Source organism: Lissotriton vulgaris, chromosome 7, assembly GCF_964263255.1.
Source record: "Lissotriton vulgaris chromosome 7, aLisVul1.2, whole genome shotgun sequence".
Taxonomy (NCBI): domain Eukaryota; kingdom Metazoa; phylum Chordata; class Amphibia; order Caudata; family Salamandridae; genus Lissotriton; species Lissotriton vulgaris.
In genome coordinates, this window is record NC_141695.1 from 358,729,097 (window position 1) to 358,749,780 (window position 20,684).

General features: G+C 49.0%; 1 protein-coding gene and 4 non-coding genes across 6 annotated transcripts in view; all 5 read right to left on the minus strand.

Moving 5' to 3' along the window:
• LOC147701582 (uncharacterized) overlaps nt 1–20,684 on the minus strand; it is a 67,641-nt gene that overhangs the window by 2,080 nt on the left and 44,877 nt on the right. For both annotated transcript variants that reach the window (XM_086930249.1, XM_086930247.1), the window contains 5 exons: nt 14,219–14,271; nt 13,992–14,034; nt 1,914–1,962; nt 1,038–1,086; nt 3–51 (listed from right to left, as the gene is read on the minus strand). In XM_086930249.1, the coding sequence (XP_086786375.1) occupies nt 49–51; nt 1,038–1,086; nt 1,914–1,962; nt 13,992–14,034; nt 14,219–14,271 (197 nt within the window). In that variant the 3' untranslated portion in view covers nt 3–48. The remainder of the gene's footprint in view (nt 1–2; nt 52–1,037; nt 1,087–1,913; nt 1,963–13,991; nt 14,035–14,218; nt 14,272–20,684) is intronic.
• Nucleotides 915–983, minus strand: LOC147701587 (small nucleolar RNA SNORD50). The gene has a single exon (XR_015298712.1). It is a non-coding gene; the product is annotated as a small nucleolar RNA SNORD50 (small nucleolar RNA).
• Nucleotides 1,798–1,866, minus strand: LOC147701588 (small nucleolar RNA SNORD50). The gene has a single exon (XR_015298721.1). It is a non-coding gene; the product is annotated as a small nucleolar RNA SNORD50 (small nucleolar RNA).
• LOC147701589 (small nucleolar RNA SNORD50) lies at nt 13,875–13,943 on the minus strand. Its single transcript, XR_015298710.1, has one exon. It is a non-coding gene; the product is annotated as a small nucleolar RNA SNORD50 (small nucleolar RNA).
• LOC147701590 (small nucleolar RNA SNORD34) lies at nt 14,102–14,172 on the minus strand. Its single transcript, XR_015298635.1, has one exon. It is a non-coding gene; the product is annotated as a small nucleolar RNA SNORD34 (small nucleolar RNA).

Below are 20,684 nucleotides of genomic sequence, written 5' to 3' on the forward strand. Positions count from 1 at the left end.
ACCTGTGAGCTGCAGATCAGTGCTCCTTGCGACCAGCCTGGACCCGTATCACTGCAAGAATAAAGAGGCATTTAGCATCAGCTCCTGCCAGCAGATGGACATGTGCAGTGAAGGCCAGTTATACGTCATAGGAAAACAAAGATCAGCAAAACCAATGCAGACGCATTTTACAGCACTAAAATAAGTTTTGCATAATTTATATGATTATGAAATTCTACAACTCCGTAAAAGTACTAAAGCACAAAATGTAGGTTTTACTATGGTCCGAGCTTCATATCAAAATTAGATACATTGGATTAATGTTGGCAATGCATTTTAGGGGCTCATTACGAGTCTGGCAGTCCACTCACAGGCCAGAGATCCATGGCTGATCTCTGCCATAAGCATTGGTCCGTGCAGGAACATGTTTTAGCATTCCCATTGCGGAGCCCATTTTAAAAGGTACTGCAGTAACACCAAAGTACTGCCCTCCATTGACAAAAGTCAATCTGGCAGGTGGTTGCTTTCACGGTGTGGGAGCATGGTAGCAGTCCTCTTCCGACTCTGCCAAAGTCGAAAGGCCCCTAGAGTCTCCAATAGAGTAAATCCACGGGCGACCATAGGCTTACACTATAGCTTACTTAAAGTAGGTCCCGTTTAAAGCAGGTCGCTCAAAGTATGGCTTGGAAGAATTGGGCAATAATATTTCTCTGAAATTCACGTTAACGTGAAGGTGTAGCCATAATGCAGTTCTTAATTTGGTCCTTGAGCAAATGACTATTCACACTTGGCAACTCTAACCCTCGACTCCGATGCACCAACCCACAAAAAACCTGGCCTAGAATGTACTCCAGAGCAGAAATACTTCCGGTATAAGGTGTTGCAGGTACCAAAGACAGCCTACACCCTAGCCGTCTCTGGAGCAAGGGGCACAGACCTCAGCAGTCAGATCCATAGAGGTTGTCGTCACTAGTCTCTGGTTCGGGATAGACTCATCACTGGTCTGCTTGAAGGGGGGCTGGGGAATGCATCAACAGCAACGCGGAAGCAGTTTGTACCTGTGAGCTGCAGATCAGGGCTCCTTGGGACCATCCTGGACCTGTATCGCTGCAAGAATAAAGAGGCATTAGCATCAGCTCCTGCCTGCATGGACACGTGCAGAGGAAGGCCAGTTATTCGTAGGAAATCAGATCCGTAAAGCCAATGCAGACGCATTTCATTCTAACACTACAAAACGCCATTGTTGCATAATTTAATTGAAAATATGGAATTACACAAAAGCAAATTACTCGGCGGACATGCCTCGATAGCACACTTTTGATGCCTATTTAGGATTACAATTTGGGTATTGCATCTTAGCGTCTCCAGTAGACTTCACCCACAGGCAATTCTAGGTTTCACTTTATAGCTCACAAAACAAAGTGCCAGGTTTAAGACATGCCGCAGCTAAAGTGTGGCTTGGCAGCGTGATGTTATGGTAGTTTACATTTAAACTTCATATAGGACATTAGGGCGTAGCCAGAAAGCACCCTTGTCGTAATGTTTTCCTAGAGCAATATAACATACATAGCTTACAAGATGGTTGATGCAGTCAAGCAAACAGGGCTTGAACAGCTAGGTAGCATGGACAGACGTACATTCAGGTTACTCTCGTGTCTCCACACTTTACAACTCAATAAAACACTTAGATCCAGATGCACCCTTCCTCTAACAAGGTCTGGCCTCATAGCGCGCACAAAAGAAACAGTGGCCGAGTAGAAGGTGTGGTGGGTGTCAGGACTGGACCTAAACTCCAGCCGTCTACTGAGCAAGGGGCAGACCTCAGCAGTCAGATCCATAAAGGTTGTCGTCACTAGTCTCTGCTTCGGGATAGACTCATCACTGGTCTGCTTGCAAAGGGGGCATTTCAAAAGCAACGACGAAAGTGTTTGTACCTGTGTGATGCAGAGCAGGACACCCTGGGACCATCATGGACCAGTAGCACTGCAAGAATAAAGAGAATAATCAGCTCCAGGCCTCAGCAGCTGGACACTTGCAGAGAAGTGACAGTAATTTACTCATAGGAAATACAAAATGGGCAAATCCAATGCAGACGCATTTCTTTAACATCCATTACTAAATGCTACTTTTGCATAATTTAGCACAAAAAAATTGGAATTACACAAAAGCAAATTACACTACGGTCTGGCTCGATTGGTTTTTTTTCGGATGCAAATGTAGGATTACATTTTGGGTATTGCATCTTGGCGCCTCTAGTATTTACAGTATAGCTTACATAAATGTACCAAAGCAATGAAGTTATCTAAATCCACGCAGGGCGAAATGAGTGGGACGACAGGACCTCAAAAAGAATGTTCTGGGAAACGTGACATTTAGTGTGGAAATGGGGCAATCTTTGGCTACACATGATTGGGACAGGTAGTTTCAGCCTAGATTGAAGAGGACCACCCATTCCTTTTGTGACAGACTTTATCTAGAAGATCTAGTCATGGGTGGTAGAGCTCCTGGCCTGGATAGTATACTGGCTGACTTTTCTGCACCACAGTACAATGATAAAGTGAGATTGTTTGCCAATGCAATAGCCCGCAGACGCTCCTATACTGGAGCTTGAGATGTTCAGAGCGAATACCGATTTTTAGAAAAGTAACTGATGGTACCAGGAAATTATAGGCCTATTAGCCTAATTGATTCAATACAATAAGTTGTGGCACGCTTATTACTTGCCAGGTATAGGAATGGATTTCCACAAAAAATACTTTCCATTTTGGAGGACGAGTTCGTATTATTGACAAAGCATGGTTTCTTGCTACTTTATTGGCAGACTGTGGTGCTTGCCAAGGGCATCGTGTATTCTGCCTTTAGCGATCTTTAATCTGTCTTTGATCTAGTCTCGCACAAGTTGTAGATGGCACTACAACCTGGGTATGCTCTTGGGTCCACTTTGCTCTATAGTTCACCTTCATGGAGGGAATTTTGCCCAAGTCCAATGGGTGCTCAGGGTGATATTTAATAGGAAAGGAGATTCACCTAGTGTCCTGTGGAAAAAGGTAGGGCCGATGACCTTTTTCAAAGTTGCCCGGCGCTAACCGCCTCTATTACCACTCAAGTTACCAAACAAAGAGGCAGGCGCTGGAGACTGGAAGGCAGGAAACAGAAGTTTTATTGCGACGGAGCAGAACACATCAAATCAGACAACAGGGTATCTTCTCGAGGTGCTCTAACCGCATCTCTCAGGCCTGGCCTCTTATACACAGGTTTATGATCTTTATTACAGTTTATTGCATGTGGTACATTCTTGCAAATGCTTTGAAGTATGAAAGGACATCCTCGGAATCCCCGCTTCAGGCCCGTTCCCACACACATTTACAGTTGAAGTCCCCACCCCGGTCAAAACAGGTGACGATTGTTGCGCAGCTGGGCATTCCGCCGATTCACGGAATGTATGTGGTTGATCGGATCTCATGGGGTGGGGGCTTTGATCAACTCGGGGATCCTTTGATGGGAGAAGCTTTCTACTGTATGGGGGGGGGGGCAATAAACAGCATCCGCAGGGCCAGGTGGCGGCCTGGGAACGAGTAAGACAATCGGGCATAGAGGAAAGGGGGTTTTATCAAAGGACCCAGGATCATGAAAGGAATGGAGGGAGGTGTTGAGCTGGGAACAGGATGGGGTTCCGAGGCAGAGTTGCGCTGAAGAGGGGTTTATGGCCCAAGGCATGTGAGAGCGGGGGCTGTCAGCGCGCGGGGGATACCTGTGAGGTCGAGAGAGAGAGAGACGCGCTGGCTGTGGGCGATGGGCAGAGAGGCCATGGTATTTTAAAATGGCTGCCGCTTACGCGCATGAATGGGCTCAAAAGGGAAACAAGATGGCGCCGATAATGTTGACACTGCAGTCTAGGTTTTAACAGTCCTCCCTTTTCAACATATCTAGCCAGCTTATCTACTCAATGTCTATCTGCATTAGATTCCTAACCTCGACATCATACAGTGCTCCCATGCGTTCCTTTCCAAAGTCCACAGTCTTAGGGCAGATACAATTCGCACATAATGAACACAGAGGCGGCAGGCATTGAATTCCTAAGCAGAACCCACATATTACAACCACAGGAATCAGGATAGTGGTAAACAGTCTCCGGCCCCAGTTCTTAACAGTACTCCAAAACCATCCACCAAGCGGCCATTCTTCCTGCTCCTGGTGAACTTCTGAGGAGAGTCGGTGGAGATGTTCGATGGCCTTGTACACTGAGGGTGAATTGTCCAGTATATATGTACAGCAGCTGGACCCAATAATGCGGCATGCTCCACCACGATCCGCTAGAACCACATCTAGAACAAGGCGGTTCTGGAGAGCCACCAGGCGGACCGCTTGAAGCTCGGCTGTGTTGTTTGCAAGAATACCAGCTGTGATGTTCATTGTTGTCTCGACTGCCTGAGTCAAATGTCGGATGGCACGGCTGTTTGCCATCGGGCCCCAGAGTGGAACAAGTCCCTTCATTGCATCGAGGAAATGTGCTCCTGTTGAGTCGGCTTGTTCAATGTCCTTGGCTCGTTTTTGTCTATGGTGATTCGCCGGAGCCACATAGGTCGGAGGAAGGATGAAGGAGATAAAACAAGTGCCCCCCCCCAGCCTTTGGGGAGCCAGGTGTAAGCTTTTGTGCCGCAAACAAAGTACATGTTTGGAGAGGATACAAAGGAAGGTGGATCGGTGAAATCCAAAGTTCTGGTGATGCGGCAAGCACTGCGGCCCACCAGCTGTGTCCCAAGCCCTTCTATGCACATAAGGCCTGTGACGTTGATGACAGATAGGGCCACAGTCAGGGTGGCAGCTGTTCGCTTCCGAAGGTAGGAGAAGGTGGGTCTGGTCGGATTGTTGAACACCTACATTTCAATTCGTTCTTTGGCAGGGATGTCCATGTGGATAGAGTTGTTGGAGGTCTGCGGGCAGAAATGTGTCTTCGTTTTGTTTCGCCAGACCTCATGAAAGAAATGCGTCATGGTTTTGCTGGAGGTGGCATTGTCCCTATAGCTCTCTTGCAGGAGGATCAGCCAAGCAAGGCAGGAGCCGTGAATTGAGAAGGGTGAAGGGATGAAGGGTATCGAATGTCCAGTGGCGTGGGGTAGCAACCCACAGATCCAGCAGTTGGTGGCAAGATTGTGCTGGTGCAGCAGCTGCACAAAGGAGTTGTTCCAAAACTCCTTTCGCCTTTCTCTGAGTCAGGGAGAGAGAGAAATCAAATAATGTTCCTTCATGGTGTTAGGCTGTGCAGTGGTCAGGAATGTCTCATGAGCGGGTGCGTTTTCTTCCACAATCCAGAGTGTGGTCAGGAGGAGAAGGCAGAAGAGGATCGTGATAAAAAGTGCAATTGTCTTTGAACTGTGGATTCTGTCTGTCTTTGGGTTTCTGTAGCAAATTTTCGGATGTCCGGTTGCTTCCATCATCTTCTTATCGGGCGCTTCCATCACCTTTTTATCGGGCGCTTCCATCATCTTCTTATCGGGCGCTTCCATCACTTTCAAGGGAGCTCGGTAGCGGGCAGAACCAAAAACCTTGTCTGGCTTTCTCTCCTGACAGCCTTTGTAGTGTTAGGCCACCGATCTGAGAATTATGACTTAGTCAATGGTCTGCTTAGCCGAAACTCCCTCCTTTCGTCGCAGGTTATACCCTTCTTTGGATGGCACAGTGGGGTCAGGAATCTTTGCTAGTTCGAGTGTCTCTGTGTCTGGATAGTAGTTCAGCGATGGTCGGTCTTTGTTCAGGAGCTCTTCCTGGACGGTCACGTCTTCTGTCGTCGTCAGAGTCGGGGGGGGGGATCCGTTTGCAGTGGTGCGCATGCACCCAGGTCCGCTTTCCTTCCACTCGAAGAGCTGTTCGGGTGGTGAGTAGGACTTGCCAGGGGCCCCGTCCACCGGGGTTCCAGACTCTTGGCGCGCTGGAAATTCTTTATCAATACGAAATCCCCGGGTTGCAGGTTGTGTCCGGGACCCCTGGAAGCATCAGGGATGGCATGCAGCACCTGTTGGTGAATGACAGACAGAGTTTCAGTCAATTTATACAAGTAATCAGACATTAGGACGTCCGGGACGTCATGAATGGAAGTCGGTTTTGGTGCAGACCAGACGCTCATGGGTCGGCCGAAAACGACCTCGTAAAGTGTCAAGTGGTGTTTGGTGGGGGTGGAACGCATCGATAGCAATGCCAGTGGGAGAGCGTCTGGCCATTTCAGTCATGTGGTAGCCACTATCTTGGCTAGTTTTAGTTTTAGTGTGGCATTGTGTCGCTCAACAAGTCCAGCAGACTGGGGATGGAAGACTGCGTGGAACTTCTGTTTTACACCCAGCCCCTTTAAGATGAGCTGGATACCTTCGGCTACGAAGTGGGGGCCATTGTCGCTCAATAAAATTCGACAAAGGCTGTAGCGAGGGAAAAATTATTTTAATAGTACTTTTGCAGTGGCCATAGCAGTGTTATCACGGGTTGGGTATGCTTCCATCCATTTGCTGAATGCACACAACACAACAAGTACGTATTTCAGGCCTTGGCATCTGTCTAGTTGGATGTAGTCCATCTGCAGGACTTCAAACGGGTGATTGGGAACCCCAAACCCTCCCCGGGGTACCACAGTTCCTTTCCCAGGGTTAGGTTGCAAGCATATCAAGCATTGTTGGACCAGACGTTTGGCGGAGTCTGTGATTTTGTCGTTGTACCAAACTCTGGAGACAAGTTCAATCATGGGGGCTGATCCTATGTGAGCAGGGGAGTGTGCCATAGTCAGTATGGGAATCAGGTATGAGTCAGGTAGCAACCATTTGTTCGTGTCTTTTGTCCGCCAGCAGCCTTCATCGTCTTTCAGTCCCACCCGTGCCCATTCAGTCAATTTGTGTTGTGAGCTAGCCATTTGAATGTCCCTAATAGTGTCCCTAGCGTCGGTCCATTTCTCTGCTTGGGACCTGGTCACGTACATGCGTGTCGTCGTCCTATTTTCAGCTGTGGTTCGAGCAGTGATGTCGGCTAGTGCATTTCCCTGTCCAATAATGTCTGTCACTTTCTTGTGTGCCTGGCATTTGATGACCGCAAGTCTTTTGGGGAGAAGGACGGCTTCGATCAGGGCGGAGACTAGATCTCCATGTAAGATGGGGGTGCCGTGTGAGGTCAAGAATCCCCGTTCCTTCCAAAGGAGCCCAAAATGGTGAACCACCCCGAAGGCATACTGGCTGTCGGTGTAAATGTTCGCTGTGGTTCCTGCTGCTAGGATGCATGCTCGTGTCAGGGCAATCAGTTCTGCTGCCTGTGCAGATCGTTGTGTGATGCGGGCTGTCTCTACTACAGTTCGGGCCGTGGTGACTGCATAGGCAGCTGAAGTGGTGCCATCGGGGAGTTTGATGCAAGAGCCGTCCACCCACAGCTCTCCGTCAGGGTCAGGAAAAGCCGTGTCTCTGAGGTCAACCCTACTTCTAGTCTGTTCGTCTGTGAGGGTCACACAGTCCTGTACAGGGGACACATTTGGATCGTTCTCCGGTAGGAGCAACAAAGTTGCCGGGTTCAGTGTGGTGCATCTTTTCAGGGTGATGTGGGGTGCGAGCAGAGTCAGTTCGTATCCAGCCAGGTGTTGCGTCTTAGTTTGGTTCAGGAGGGTGTCAACTGCATGGGGTACTAATACCGTGAGGGAATTCGAGAGCACGATCCCCTCACTCTGTCGGATAGAGATAGCAGCGGCAGCTACAGCTCGAAGGCAGGCAGGCAAGGCTCTGGCTACGGGGTCAAGAGTGGCAGAGAAGTAAGCGCATGGTCGTTGCTTTGGGCCAATGGACTGGGTCAAGACAGATAAAGCACACCCCTCCCTTTCATGAGTATAGAGGGAGAAGGGCTTCGTGTAGTCGGGGGTTCCTAGGACCGGGGCTGAACAAAGGGCATCTCGTAGCTCTATGAAGGAGGATTGGCATTCAGGGGTCCAAGGGAGTGGGAAGGGGACATCCTTAGCCAGCAGAGAAAGCAGTGGTTTCACAATGAGGCTGAAGTTTGGCAACCACTGCCGACAGAAGGAGGTGAGGCCTAGTAGGGAGCGGACCTGTTTCTGAGTCTTAGGGACATGGGTTTCAAGAATGGTTTGGATCCGGTCGGGAGTAAGTTTCCTTCCGTCTTTGGACAAAAGGTGGCCTAAGTAAGTGACCTGGGGTTGGCAGAATTGCCACTTCTTCTTGGAGACCTTGTGGCCATTTTCCGCAAGGAAGTGCAGGAGTTGAATGGTGGTGGTGACTGCTAGTGGAGTGGTGTCGGCCGCCAAAAGGATGTCATCGACGTATTGTATCAACACCACTCCATCGGGTAACTGGACCTCATCCAGTTGTCTCTTGAGGGCCTGACTGTAGATGCTGGGGCTTTCAGTGTAGCCTTGGGGTGCTCGACAGAATCTATATGAGCAGGCTTTTAGGGTGAAGCCGAAGAGAGATCGGCTGTCTGGGTGGATGAGGATAGAGAAAAATGCGTTTTTGAGGTCAATGACAGTGAAGGTGGTGGCAGTAGAAGGAATCAAAGTCAGGATAGTGGTGATGTCTGAGACCACGAGGTACTGGGGTACAACTACTTTGGTGATCTCTCAAAGGTCGATGATGAAGCGGTATGCTTTCTCATCTCCCTCTCCTTGTTTCTTGATGATGGGCAAGATAGGGCTGTTGCAAACGTTGCTAACCACTTCCTCTACCACTCCTGCGTCTATCAGTGACTGAATAATCTTTACCAATGCCTTCTCGCCCTCGGGCGATATCCGATATTGTGGAAGTTTTGGGAGTATTGCGTCCGGTCGAACAGTGATGTGCACTGGGTCAATCATCATGCGTCCTACGTCCGAATCTGTCTTGTCCCACAGATACGGAGGCAGAGTGTCAAGTAGGGACGAGTCAGTGTCAGTGATAGAAAACATGCGTCGGGAAGGGCAATGTCTGAGAAGAATGGGGTTGTCGTACAGGAAAACTCGAACTCCGTCTTGGGAACATCTAATAGTCGCTCGGAAATGCTTCAGCAAGTCAAGTCCCATAATGGCGTCAGGAGTATTGGCGGAAAGCAAAAACGTCGTGTCAGTTGTGTTGTTCTCTAAGTCAAAGGGGATCGGTGTGGACAAAGGGTTAGTGGAGGGCGTTCCATCGAAACCTATCGATGTTATTGTGAGCCAGACAAGGGTGCCCTTGGAATCAGTCGTTTAGATAACGCACTACGTGTCGCGCCAGTGTCTACCAGAAATGGAGACTTTGTACCCAGGACCTTAGCGGTGACATAAGGACCTTGCTGGTCAACAGAGCTCGACTGGATCCCTCCCTTGCCCTTGGCAGTCCTATGCGAGGTCGTGGGCATCATCGCAGTCAGACTGCTGGTACTGGTTCTGTCAGGGTCGGTCAAATGTATTTGGTCTGTTTGATCTATCGTTAGTCGTGTCATTTGCGGACCCCCGTGGCTGTCCTCTATTTCTCGGTCCACCCGCTACGTCCTTGGGGTCCCTATTTCTGTTCATCTCCAACAGAACCGGGCACTGGGATTTCCAATGACCGAATCCTTTGCAGAAGGCACACTGGTCCTCGCTAATGTCTCTACGTCCAATGTGGGGTGTTGGGGTGCGGTCTTTAGGAGGTGCGTTCCTAGGGACATTTGTCTGGTAGTTTCCTTTGTATTGCTCTCGTCCTATAGTCACCCCTTGCAACTGCGCAATCATTACCCTCTCTTAAGTCTTTCTTCTTTTTCTCTGTTGCTCTATCGTTTTCATTTTTCTGGTGCTCGTAATATTGGGCCATCTGAAGGATAGCCGCAGGGTTGGAGGCCGCCCAACTACTCTCACTGGCCTGCAGTTTCTGAGAGACCTCCGGCGACAAACCCTTTACATAATTCTGGACAAACAGATGGTGTCCGGTTGCAGTGGTCATGTCCTGGCCGCTGTAATCGGAGAACACCGTTTCAAACCAGGAGAAGTAGTCCGATACGTCTTCCTGGGGTTTCTGACGACAAGCCGTTACTATCGACCAGTCCACTTTCTTTTCTGGGATCAGGGTTTTCAATTTCTGTACAATTTTGTCTGGGAGGTCTAAAATGGATTTCAAAGGTTTCTGTCCAGGTTCTCGTTGCCTATCTATGCCATCGAGTTGTGACCAGGTATGTCCGAACAGCTCAAGGTGGTCGACTTTCCGGATTTGCTTCCACACATCAGCTGGCAAACATAACCCGAAAAACAAGTCGATGTCAGCCAGGGTCATAATCGTTGAACCTAGGGCTGTACCCAATTCAGTGTAGAAGGCAGTGGGGTTTTTACGTAAATCGGGCAGAGATTTCCGGAACGTCATATCTTGCCGATCCCATGGCTGGTAGACCCAGTTGTGCACTACCCTCCGTCTTGCATCTTGGTGGTTGACGTCATCGTGTGTTCCTAGACCTCGTGGAGGAACCCAGTAGGGGGCAGCCTCTCTTATAGGCATCATGGTGCTAGCTCGCTCAGTTCGTGGTTCGGTTGCTACGGGTGTCGTGGGTTTAGCTTCCGATTCCTGTTCAGTGAGGTGGCGGAAAACCTCAAGCGTACGCGTAAGGAGATCCGTCACGTCACACTCGCCCTCATCCCCGATATCGACCTTTCTATACAGAGTCGTTAGGCTCTCGGGACCTTTGTCTCGATATCGGTCCTCATACGCATTCAGGGCATGATAACACAGTCGTACGGCAAAATGCCGTTAGTGGCTCCCTGCATATGAGTTGAACATATCCGTGATGTGCTCCTCACTTTCCTTTCTTTCTACCAGTGTCCTCACTATCTTGTCAATCCCTGCTCGCTCATCCTTGCTTAATCTGTTCGTTCTTGTGGAATCTGCCTTTCGGGTCTCTGGGTCATCTAACACTGTCGCTTGTGCTGTATCTAGTACAAGGGGTTCGGCCGGCGCAGAGGCCATGGGGACCGAAGCTCTGGTACTACTCTCGTCTGTGCTTGGGGGTAGCGAGTGCTGTGCTAAGGGTTGGGAAGGGGCATATGGAGGGGGCATGTAGATGATCGGAGGACCTAACAAAAGATCATCGTTGGCTCGCTGTTTCGAGGGCAACTCAGGATAGAGCGTAGAGGGTGTTCTAACCGGACACTGGCTTGATGTCTCTACCTCTAGTTTCTGTTTGGCTTCTTCTCTTTCCTTAATCTCTTCTTCTAATTTCTTAGCAGCTAGGTGGGCTGCCTTTCGCAGCTCTTTTCCCAACCTACTTTCATTTCTCTTTTTACGCTGTTCGGTTTCTTTGCGCCACATGCCGAGACTATCAAGCATAGTGGGCGTTGTCTTGTGTTTCCCAAGGGCTGATTCTAGCGCGCTTATTTTATCTTCGTCGAAGGATCTTATCAGTGGCCACTGACTTTTCTGATCCTTCTTCGTATATTTATGCCACAGCTTGCTATAAGCTATAGCGATCAATCCATGCTTCATGAACATGTCCTTATTAGGGGTGCCCTCCAGTGGAGCTGGATGGTTCATCTCTAATAAGCGGTCCGGGCTAAACAGGCTACCAATCAGTGGGGAGAAGATAGGCATGACGGATTACAACGGGGACAAAAGTCTGCACTACCTATCTTATCACTGCATGCAAAGACTAGACAGAATATTTCTATTCTTCGTTGTTTGCAGGCGGTGAATACCTCAAAATAACCAATATCGAACAGTTAATGTTCGGTCAATCAAACAATCAATGGGGAGAATAAGTAGGCACGACGGGTTACAACAGGGACAAAAGTCTGCGTTACCTACCCTTTCACTACCTGCAAAGAGAGAACCTGTTCTTCCCTGTTTGCAGACAGAGAATCTCCAGAAAACAATCCGCGAACAACAGTTCGGGCCAAACAATCAATCAGTGGGGGAGGAAGATAGGCACGACGGATTACAACGGGGACAAAAGTCTGCGTTACCTATCCTTCACTGCTTGCAAAGAGAGAGCCTGTTTCTCCGTTTGCAGACAGTGAATCTCCAAAAGAACCAACAATTCAATACGAGTTATCCAAATCAAACAATCATTTCACAAATTGTCGCGTTACACGACCTTACCCGGACCGCATGGACAGTTTCTTGTCTTCCGAATCCAGCGCCCGATCGTCCTCTATTCTTCGTGATCTTCGCGGCACTTCTGATGGTTCCCAGTCAGGACCGTAGATCACTCGAGAGAGGTCTGTTCGGAACCAGTGAAGTTCGGATGATCGGCGGTCTATCGGGCAGGTGCACTCCCGATCGTTGCAGTCGTTCACTCTGTCGTCAGGACCTTTCCCACTGGATCCACGAGTCACTGATGGGCCCCACGTTTGGGACGCCAATTGTGGAAAAAGGTAGGGCGATGACCTTTTTCAAAGTTGCCCGGCGCTAACCGCCTCTATTACCACTCAAGTTACCAAACAAAGAGGCAGGCGCTGGAGACTGGAAGGCAGGAAACAGAAGTTTTATTCCGACGGAGCAGAACACATCAAATCAGACAACAGGGTATCTTCTCGAGGTGCTCTAACCGCATCTCTCAGGCCTGGCCTCTTATACACAGGTTTATGATCTTTATTACAGTTTATTGCATGTGGTACATTCTTGCAAATGCTTTGAAGTATGAAAGGACATCCTCGGAATCCCCGCTTCAGGCCCGTTCCCACACACATTTACAGTTGCAGTCCCCACCCTGGTCACAACAGGTGACGATTGTTGCGCAGCTGGGCATTCTGCCGATTCACGGAATGTATGTGGTTGATCGGATCTCATGGGGTGGGGGCTTTGATCAACTCGGGGATCCTTTGATGGGAGAAGCTTCCTACTGTATGGGGGGGCAATAAACAGCATCCGCAGGGCCAGGTGGCGGCCTGGGTAACGAGTAAGACAATCGGGCATAGAGGAAAGGGGGTTTTATCAAAGGACCCAGGATCATGAAAGGAATGGAGGGAGGTGTTGAGCTGGGAACAGGATGGGGTTCCGAGGCAGAGTTGCGCTGAAGAGGGGTTTATGGCCCAAGGCATGTGAGAGCGGGGGCTGTCAGCACGCGGGGGATACCTGTGAGGTCGAGCGAGAGAGACGCGCTGGCTGTGGGCAATGGGCAGAGAGGCCATGGTATTTTAAAATGGCTGCCGCTTACGCGCATGAATGGGCTCAAAAGGGAAACAAGATGGCGCCGATAATGTTGACACTGCAGTCTAGGTTTTAACAGTCCTAGTGTCCTAGCCCAGCCCCCCCCCCCATCCTTTGTTTATGAATGGTCTCCCAATCTTTGGCTAGCTGTCTATCAAACTGACTAGCAGGTTGATAGATTAGCATGGTTTGCAGATTACCTTCCTTCATGTTTGTGGATACTTGTAATTTCCAAATCACTAGTGGGTGGCAACATGTGCTGGTCTGCTTCGAATTCTGCACATCTAAGTCTTGTCAATACTGCCTAAATGAAATTTATGCAGTACAAAAGGGGTGGAGATGGACGGAGCATCTGAACCAACCACACTCGCACCCAGTCAACAGATCTGGGTTTAATCCATCACCGTTCTTTAGCACACTCTGATTTGCATATGACCATGTCTGAACTGGGGTGGCAGTCTGACACTGTGCCTCATGGGAACAGTCCAGCCCGACGAACTAAAACTGAAAACTGAATACTTAGGGTGTAGCCAATACACCATCGTAATGTCTTCCTTGAGCAATAGATTATACATTACTTACAAAACGGTTGCTGGGGAGTCGAGTAACAATGGCATTAATAGCTAGGATAGCATGAATAGTGGTACATACAGGTTACACTTGTGTACACATGTGAACCCTTGCCCCTCACTAAAGGCCAGGCCTCTTAAAACTCACAAGAGCAGAAACTGTGGCGCAGTATAAGGCATGGTGGGTTCCAAGACTACACCCCAGCTATGCCCTGAACAAGGGGCACAGACCTCAGCAGTCAGATCCATAGAGGTTGTCGTCACTAGTCTCTGGTTCGGGATAAACTCATCATTGGTCTGCTTGCAGTGGGAAATGTATCAAAAGAAACGATGAAATAGTTTGTACCTGTGTGAGCTGCAGATCTGGGCACCTCGGGACCATCATGGACCTGCATAACATTAAGAATAAAATACATTAGCAAAGCTCTTGTGACCATCAGGTGGTCACTGGCACAGGAACGTCTCAGTAACTAAGCAATTTCATAGGAAATCAAACAATGTAGGTAAAAGCAGCATCATTGACGAGGCAATTAAGATCATTAGCTCCAGATATTGGGGCGAGGGTGGGACTACCTTAGAAGGGACATCGGCGATGATACTCAAGCACGCCCTCAGCGGCAAAGTTTCTGGAGAAAAAAAAAAATTCTAAATTAGTGGCAGAGCAACTTTATACAAGGAACAACCCCACTTCTGAAGTAGGGAAGAGTATGCAGACAGCTAATTGCAGTTTAGGTACAAAGTACACCAAGGAGACCATTTTAATGCAAGTGAATATTGTTCATCCAGTTAGCTGCTAAATATAAAAGGATATTTCCCGCTGCTAAATAAAACAAGCATTTACAATGCAATGGTCTCGGCAATATTATAGTTAGAGCTATTGGTAGTGCTCATTATTTTTTTATATATTTTGTATCAGTAAATAAATGGCATTGGTATTTTTATTGGCATTTTTTTTTGTTTTTGCATATGGGATACTTATAGCATTAGCAGAGAGAGAGTGAGGTAGCAAGATAGAGTGAGGTATTGAAATAGAGAGTGAGGTAGTGAGAGAGAGTGAGGTAGATGAACAATTGTTACTTACCTGTAAACAGGTGGTTCTCCAGTATTGGTGTCTTTCATAGATTCACATGCTTGAATATTCCCCGTCGTCGGAGTGGGAGTCCCACGGTAAATAAAATAGCAATAAATGCTAAATATATAATAATATATAATAAATATATATATACATAATAAGGAAAAACCCAAAAAATGCATACAATAACCATCTGGTACCTAACCAAGAGTTTCCACATAGGAATGCATGGGGAAAAAGAAGTTCCAATGCAGCCTATCCTTGTCATTATGTTAGTCCAAACTGCAGCCAATCAGGCGCCAGCAGCCCTCTAGAACCTTCTCCTCAGAGCTCAAGCCCTCAGATTTTCGTAGCACAAGAGTGACCACAGAGTCTATGAGGAGAAGCGAGCCTCTGAGGGGAGGATGGGAGGGTCGCATGTGAATCTATGAAAGACACCAATACTGGAGAACCACCTGTTTACAGGTAAGTAACAATTGTTCTTCTCCAGTATTAGGGGTGTCTTTCATAGATTCACATGCTTGAATATAGAATAGTAAGCAGTCCGTATCCGAACACAAAGTTTCCAGGATGCAATGTATACACAAAAGGTTGGAATCAACAGGTGTAAACCCATGCCATAGAAGTTATAAAACTATATGTATACATAGAGAAGACATGCATAAGACTGGAAACCATAGGAGGAGGGTAGAACAGAGGCTCACCTTATTGAAAAAGATTACGGAGCACAGCTTGTCCCACTGCGGTATCCCCTTCAGCCATGGCACCCAGGTTGTAGTGCTTCGTGAACGTGTGCCTGCTGGACCACGTGGCAGCTCTGCAAATCTGATGCAATGGAACTCCGGCAAAGAGTGCAGTCGAAGAGGCCACAGACCTGGTAGAGTGGGCTCTTACTCTAGACTGTAAAGGTTTTCCCGCTTTCTGATGGCAGAAAGCAATCGCCGAAGCCACCCAGCGGGCTACTGTAGGTTTGGTGACTGGTCGCCCTTTTTGAAAACGGCCATAGGCCACGAAGAGCTGATCCGATTTTCGGAACTGGGCTGTTCTGCTGATGTAGAACTTTAAACATCTTTTAATGTCCAAAGAGTGCAGGCGTTGTTCCGCAGGTGATTGCGGATTGGCAAAGAAAGACTTCAGTATAACAGGTTCATTAATATGGAAGTCTGACGGCACTTTTGGAAGGAAAGTAGGGTTAGTGCGTAAAAGCACAGAATCCGGTTTGAACTGTAGAAATGGTTGTTTAATCGTGAAAGCATGCATATCACTCACTCGACGTGAGGACGTCAGAGCAAGTAAAAGCGCAACCTTCCAGGTGACATACTTGAGGTCTGCGCTATGGATTGGTTCAAACGGAGCAGTCATTAATTGTGACAAAACAATGTTGAGGCGCCACTCTGGAGGAGGACGCCGAACTGGAGGAAAAGTCCGAAGAAGTCCTTTGAAGAATTGACGTATCAATCTGGATGAGCATAAGGAGGCGGAGCCATCATGGCGGAAGCGTGATATTGCCGCCAGAAAAACTCTTAAAGTAGCATGTGACAAACCCGACTGAGCCAGATGGAGAAAGAAAGGGAGGAGCTCAGCGGGCGTGGCACGCAAAGGATGTACTCCGGCGTCTGCACACCAGTGGCAAAAGCGTTTCCATTTCAACTTATAGGTTTTTATAGTTGATGGAGCCCTGGCCTGAGCGAGGATGTTACGACACTCCTGATGGATGCTTAGATGTGCAAATTCACAGTGCTCAGGTTCCAGGCTGACAAGCTCAGGGAAGAGGGGTCCGGATGGTAGATTTGACCCCTGTTCATGGAGAGAAGATCCATTCGAGGATGAAGAAGAATGGGTTTGCATTGAGACAGGAGTAGCAGCTCTGAGAACCACGCCTGTCGTGGCCACCTGGGAGCAATCAGAAGGATGTGGCAAGGCTCTCTCCGCATCTTCCAAAGTACGCGTGGCACTAGAGGAATCGGAGGAAAAGCGTAGGCGAAGAGATTCGACCAATCCATCAAAAGGGCATTGCCTTGGGACCCTTTGTGGGGATGCCAGCTTGCGTAAGCGGGGCATTTGCGGTTCTCTGGAGTCGCAAAGAGGTCGATTGCAGGGAATCCCCAACGGTGAAAGACCATATCGAGTGTTGGCTGGTGGAGTTCCCACTCGTGGTTGGATGATCGGGATCTGCTGAGGGAATCCGCCAGGAGGTTGGACAACCCCGGAAGATGTACTGCAGTGATTTGGATTTGATGATTGATGGACCAGTCCCAAATCGCCTCTGCCAGGCGGGATAACACCGGAGACTTCGTTCCGCCCTGCTTGTTTATATAATGCATGCAGGTCGTGTTGTCCGTTTGTATGAGAACTGACTCTCCCTGCAGCACTGGTTGAAATGATTTCAGGGCCAGAAAGATAGCCATAAGCTCCAACTTGTTGATGTGCCAGGACTTTTGATGGAAAGTCCATTTCCCTTTCACGGACAGGTCTTGGAGGTGAGCTCCCCAGCCCTCCAGGGAGGCATCCGTCGTCAGTGTTAGATCTGGGGTGTTGGACAGAAAAGACGTGCCTGCTGCTAGCTGGTGTGGTTGTGCCCACCATCTGAGCGCCTTCATGGGAATGGTGATGGAGACCTGATCGTTGAAGGAACCGGTGACTTGACGCCACTGCTTGTCCAGAGCCTGTTGTATAGGTCGTGCTCGAAGTCGGCAATGAGGGACAAGAGCGATGCATGACGAAGCCATCCCTAGAAAAGACTTCAACAAGCGGACTGAAACGCACTTCTTTGCGAGAAGTAGCGAAACTAGCCGGAGGATCCTCTGTTGACGTTCCTGGGAGACAAATGCTTTGGCCAGGTTGGTGTCCAGCGTTGCTCCTAGGAAATCTTTGCAAGTTGTTGGCTGCAATTGAGATTTCTCCAGATTGATGGACAGACCCAAGGAACGGAACACTGTCTGGCAGATTGCTGTATGGTGTAGAAGTTGTGCGCGGGATTGTGATTTCAGGAGGCAGTCGTCGAGATATGGGAATATCTGTATGCCTTGGAGACGAAGAAAAGCCATGACCGGAGCCAACATTTTTGTAAAGACTCGGGGGGCTGAACGGAGGCCAAATGGAAGGACCCTGAATTGGAAATGAAGGTGCCCCACCTTGAAGCGCAGGAATTTGCGATGAGCCGCTAGAATTGGGACATGGAAGTAGGCGTCCCGGAGATCGATGGTAGTCATGAAATCTCCGACTGAGAGCAAACGCAAGATCTCTGTAAGCGTGAGCATACGGAAGGTCTGGTCCTTGAGATAATGATTGAGTGCTCTCAAGTCCAGTATTGGTCTCCATTCTCCGTTCTTTTTGATGACGAGGAAAAAACGGGAATAAAACCCCTTCCCTCTCTGCGACTTTGGCACAACTTCCACCGCACCTTTTTGAAGGAGAAGGCGAACCTGATGAAATAGTTCTTTAAGGTGCGGAGGTGGTGGTCCGGAAGGTGGCGTTGGAGGAGGTACCTCGACAAATTCCAATGCATGGCCTCTCTTCACAATGTCGAGTGCCCAACGGTCCGTAGTAATGGAGGACCATTGAGAACCAAACAGAGAGATTTGACCTCCAATTCTTCGTTCGACAGAGGAGTCATTGACGTTTGTTGGATTGTCCTCTGAAATTAGACTTCCCTCTGTAAGTTCTGGCAGGCTGCTGACGGGAAGACTGCTGGCGGTTACCGGTGTAACGCTGGTTACCTTGGTTGAAGGACCGGTATTGACTGCTTCCTCCACGAAAAGTGGACGTAGTGCCACGTCCTCGAGCACCCCGAAAGGGCTGCTTCTTAAACTGAAGGGTACCCAAAGCACGTGCAGTGTCCGTGTCCTTTTTAATAGATTGTAGCGCTTCATCAATATGCGCTCCAAATAATGACTCGCCGTCAAATGGCATATCTAGGATTCGTGCTTGAACTTCCTGCCGAAACGAAGTTGAGCGTAACCAACCCTGGCGACGCAGGACGGCCGCTCCAGCGAGCTGGCGAAAACCTGTGCAGGCTACATCCACTGCACAATCTATAAGTTCTTCTGCCGTCCTTTCTCCTTCTTGCAGAATCTTCTGTGCTTCTGCCTTGGAAGCATCTGGGAGTAACGCTACGTAGGCGGCCATGTCAGCCCAAGCCTGACGGTCATAACGGCCTAGAATGGCCATTGCGTTAGCTACTCGAACTGTTGTAGAGGACATGGAGGAAAATTTTCGCCCAATAGCATCCAGGCGACGGCCCTCACGGTCCGGAGGAGCAGTGATTGTAGACGCCGGATTCTTTGAACCCCGTTGAGCTGCCTGCGTGACGACAGAGTCGGGCTTAGGTTGACCTGTAAGGCATGCTGGAGATCCTATAGGAGCTTTGTATTTCTTTTCTAACCTTGGCAGCTGTGCTGGTAGAGAGTTTGGCGTCTTCATTATTTTCTCCCCTTCAGACCAGATGAAGTCTATAATCGGGACTGTGTGGATCTGTTTCAAGGGCTGGTTTTTGAAATCGTATAGGAAGCAATCTTCCTCTCGGTGTGCTCGTGGCAGTTTGAATCGCTGTGCTGCCCTATCCATTAACTGGTGGAAGCCTGCGATGTCTACTGGAGGAGAATCCGCTGCAGGCACCTGAGAAGGAGATGGTGTTTGAGCACGATAGTCATCCCACTCCGCCAAATGTTCCTCCCCATCCTCATCTACTTCAGAAACTTCACCATCTTCACGCTCTGGAGGATTCTCGTCATCATCATCCTCTGGATAGATGGTAGTATGAACACGAACTGATGTAATTCGGTGACCAGGGACAGGCGACGTTGGTTGAGGAGGAGCCAGAACCGGGTTAGAAACTGGATTTATTACTGATGGGACCGTTGTAACCTGTGGCGTTGGTGGGAAACGCCGATTGTAGTCTTCCAACATACTTTGGAGGTTAGATATCATGGAGATAGGCAACATCGCCGTTGGAACTTGAGTGTGAGTCGTTTGATGTTGGCCATAAACATCTTCCTCGTCGTTACTGAAGTCTTGGCACTTAATATTTAGATCCGAAAGACTGTGAGCTTGGTCATCAGACTCTTGATCAGAATCAGTCGCAAACAGCGGAGATGGAGGATTAATCATCTCTTGCTCTGTAAGAGTCTCGAACTGTGGCTTGCTGGACTGCAAGGGCAATAGAGGCATTGTAGCAAAAGAAGAGGCCGGCGTCGAAATTGTGTCCTGCGTACGCGTCGACGGCATGACATCAATTGACTTTTGCGATGGGATCGGCTTGGATGCCATCGTCGACGAGGAGACCGTCGACGGAGCAGTCTTCATTGGTATTGATGGAGTCATCATCGACAGAACCTTGACTTTCAATGTCTTCGTCGACGGAGTCGTCGTCGACGGAGCCGTCGTCGACGGAGCGGTCGTCGACGGAGCGGTCGTCGACGGAGCGGTCGTCGACGGAACAGATGGAACAGGTCCCCTCGTCGACGGGATAGCCATCGACGGTGCGCTCGTCGACGAGAGCGTAGACGGAGTCAAAGCCTTCACAACTCTAGTCGACGACGACCGGGTCGTCGACGAGTGAGCTTTTTTTCGTCGTTGAAGATGAAATAGGAATCACAGAAGACACAGTCTTAGAGCTGAGAACCACTCTCATCGACGATGAAGACATCGACGCTAGAGCCGACGACGATCCAGAGGCCAGCGCCGTTGTGACTGTCGTCGTCGATTTGGAACCAGAGACAGCCATTCTCGTTGACGGAGTAGAAACCACCGTCGTCGACGGCAAATCCGTTTTCCTCACAGAAAAACTGGACTTTGAAGCAGAAAGAGCCTGAGAGCTTTGTCTCGTGGGCCCAGACGTGGTAGGCAAAGGTGAAGACACCGCAGGGGTCATTGTGAGGGAAACTTTCCTCTTTTTAAGAAATGGCGAAGGCACCTCCTGCACACTACCACGTTTAGAAGCTGCTTTAGAACGGCCTGACCCAAGAC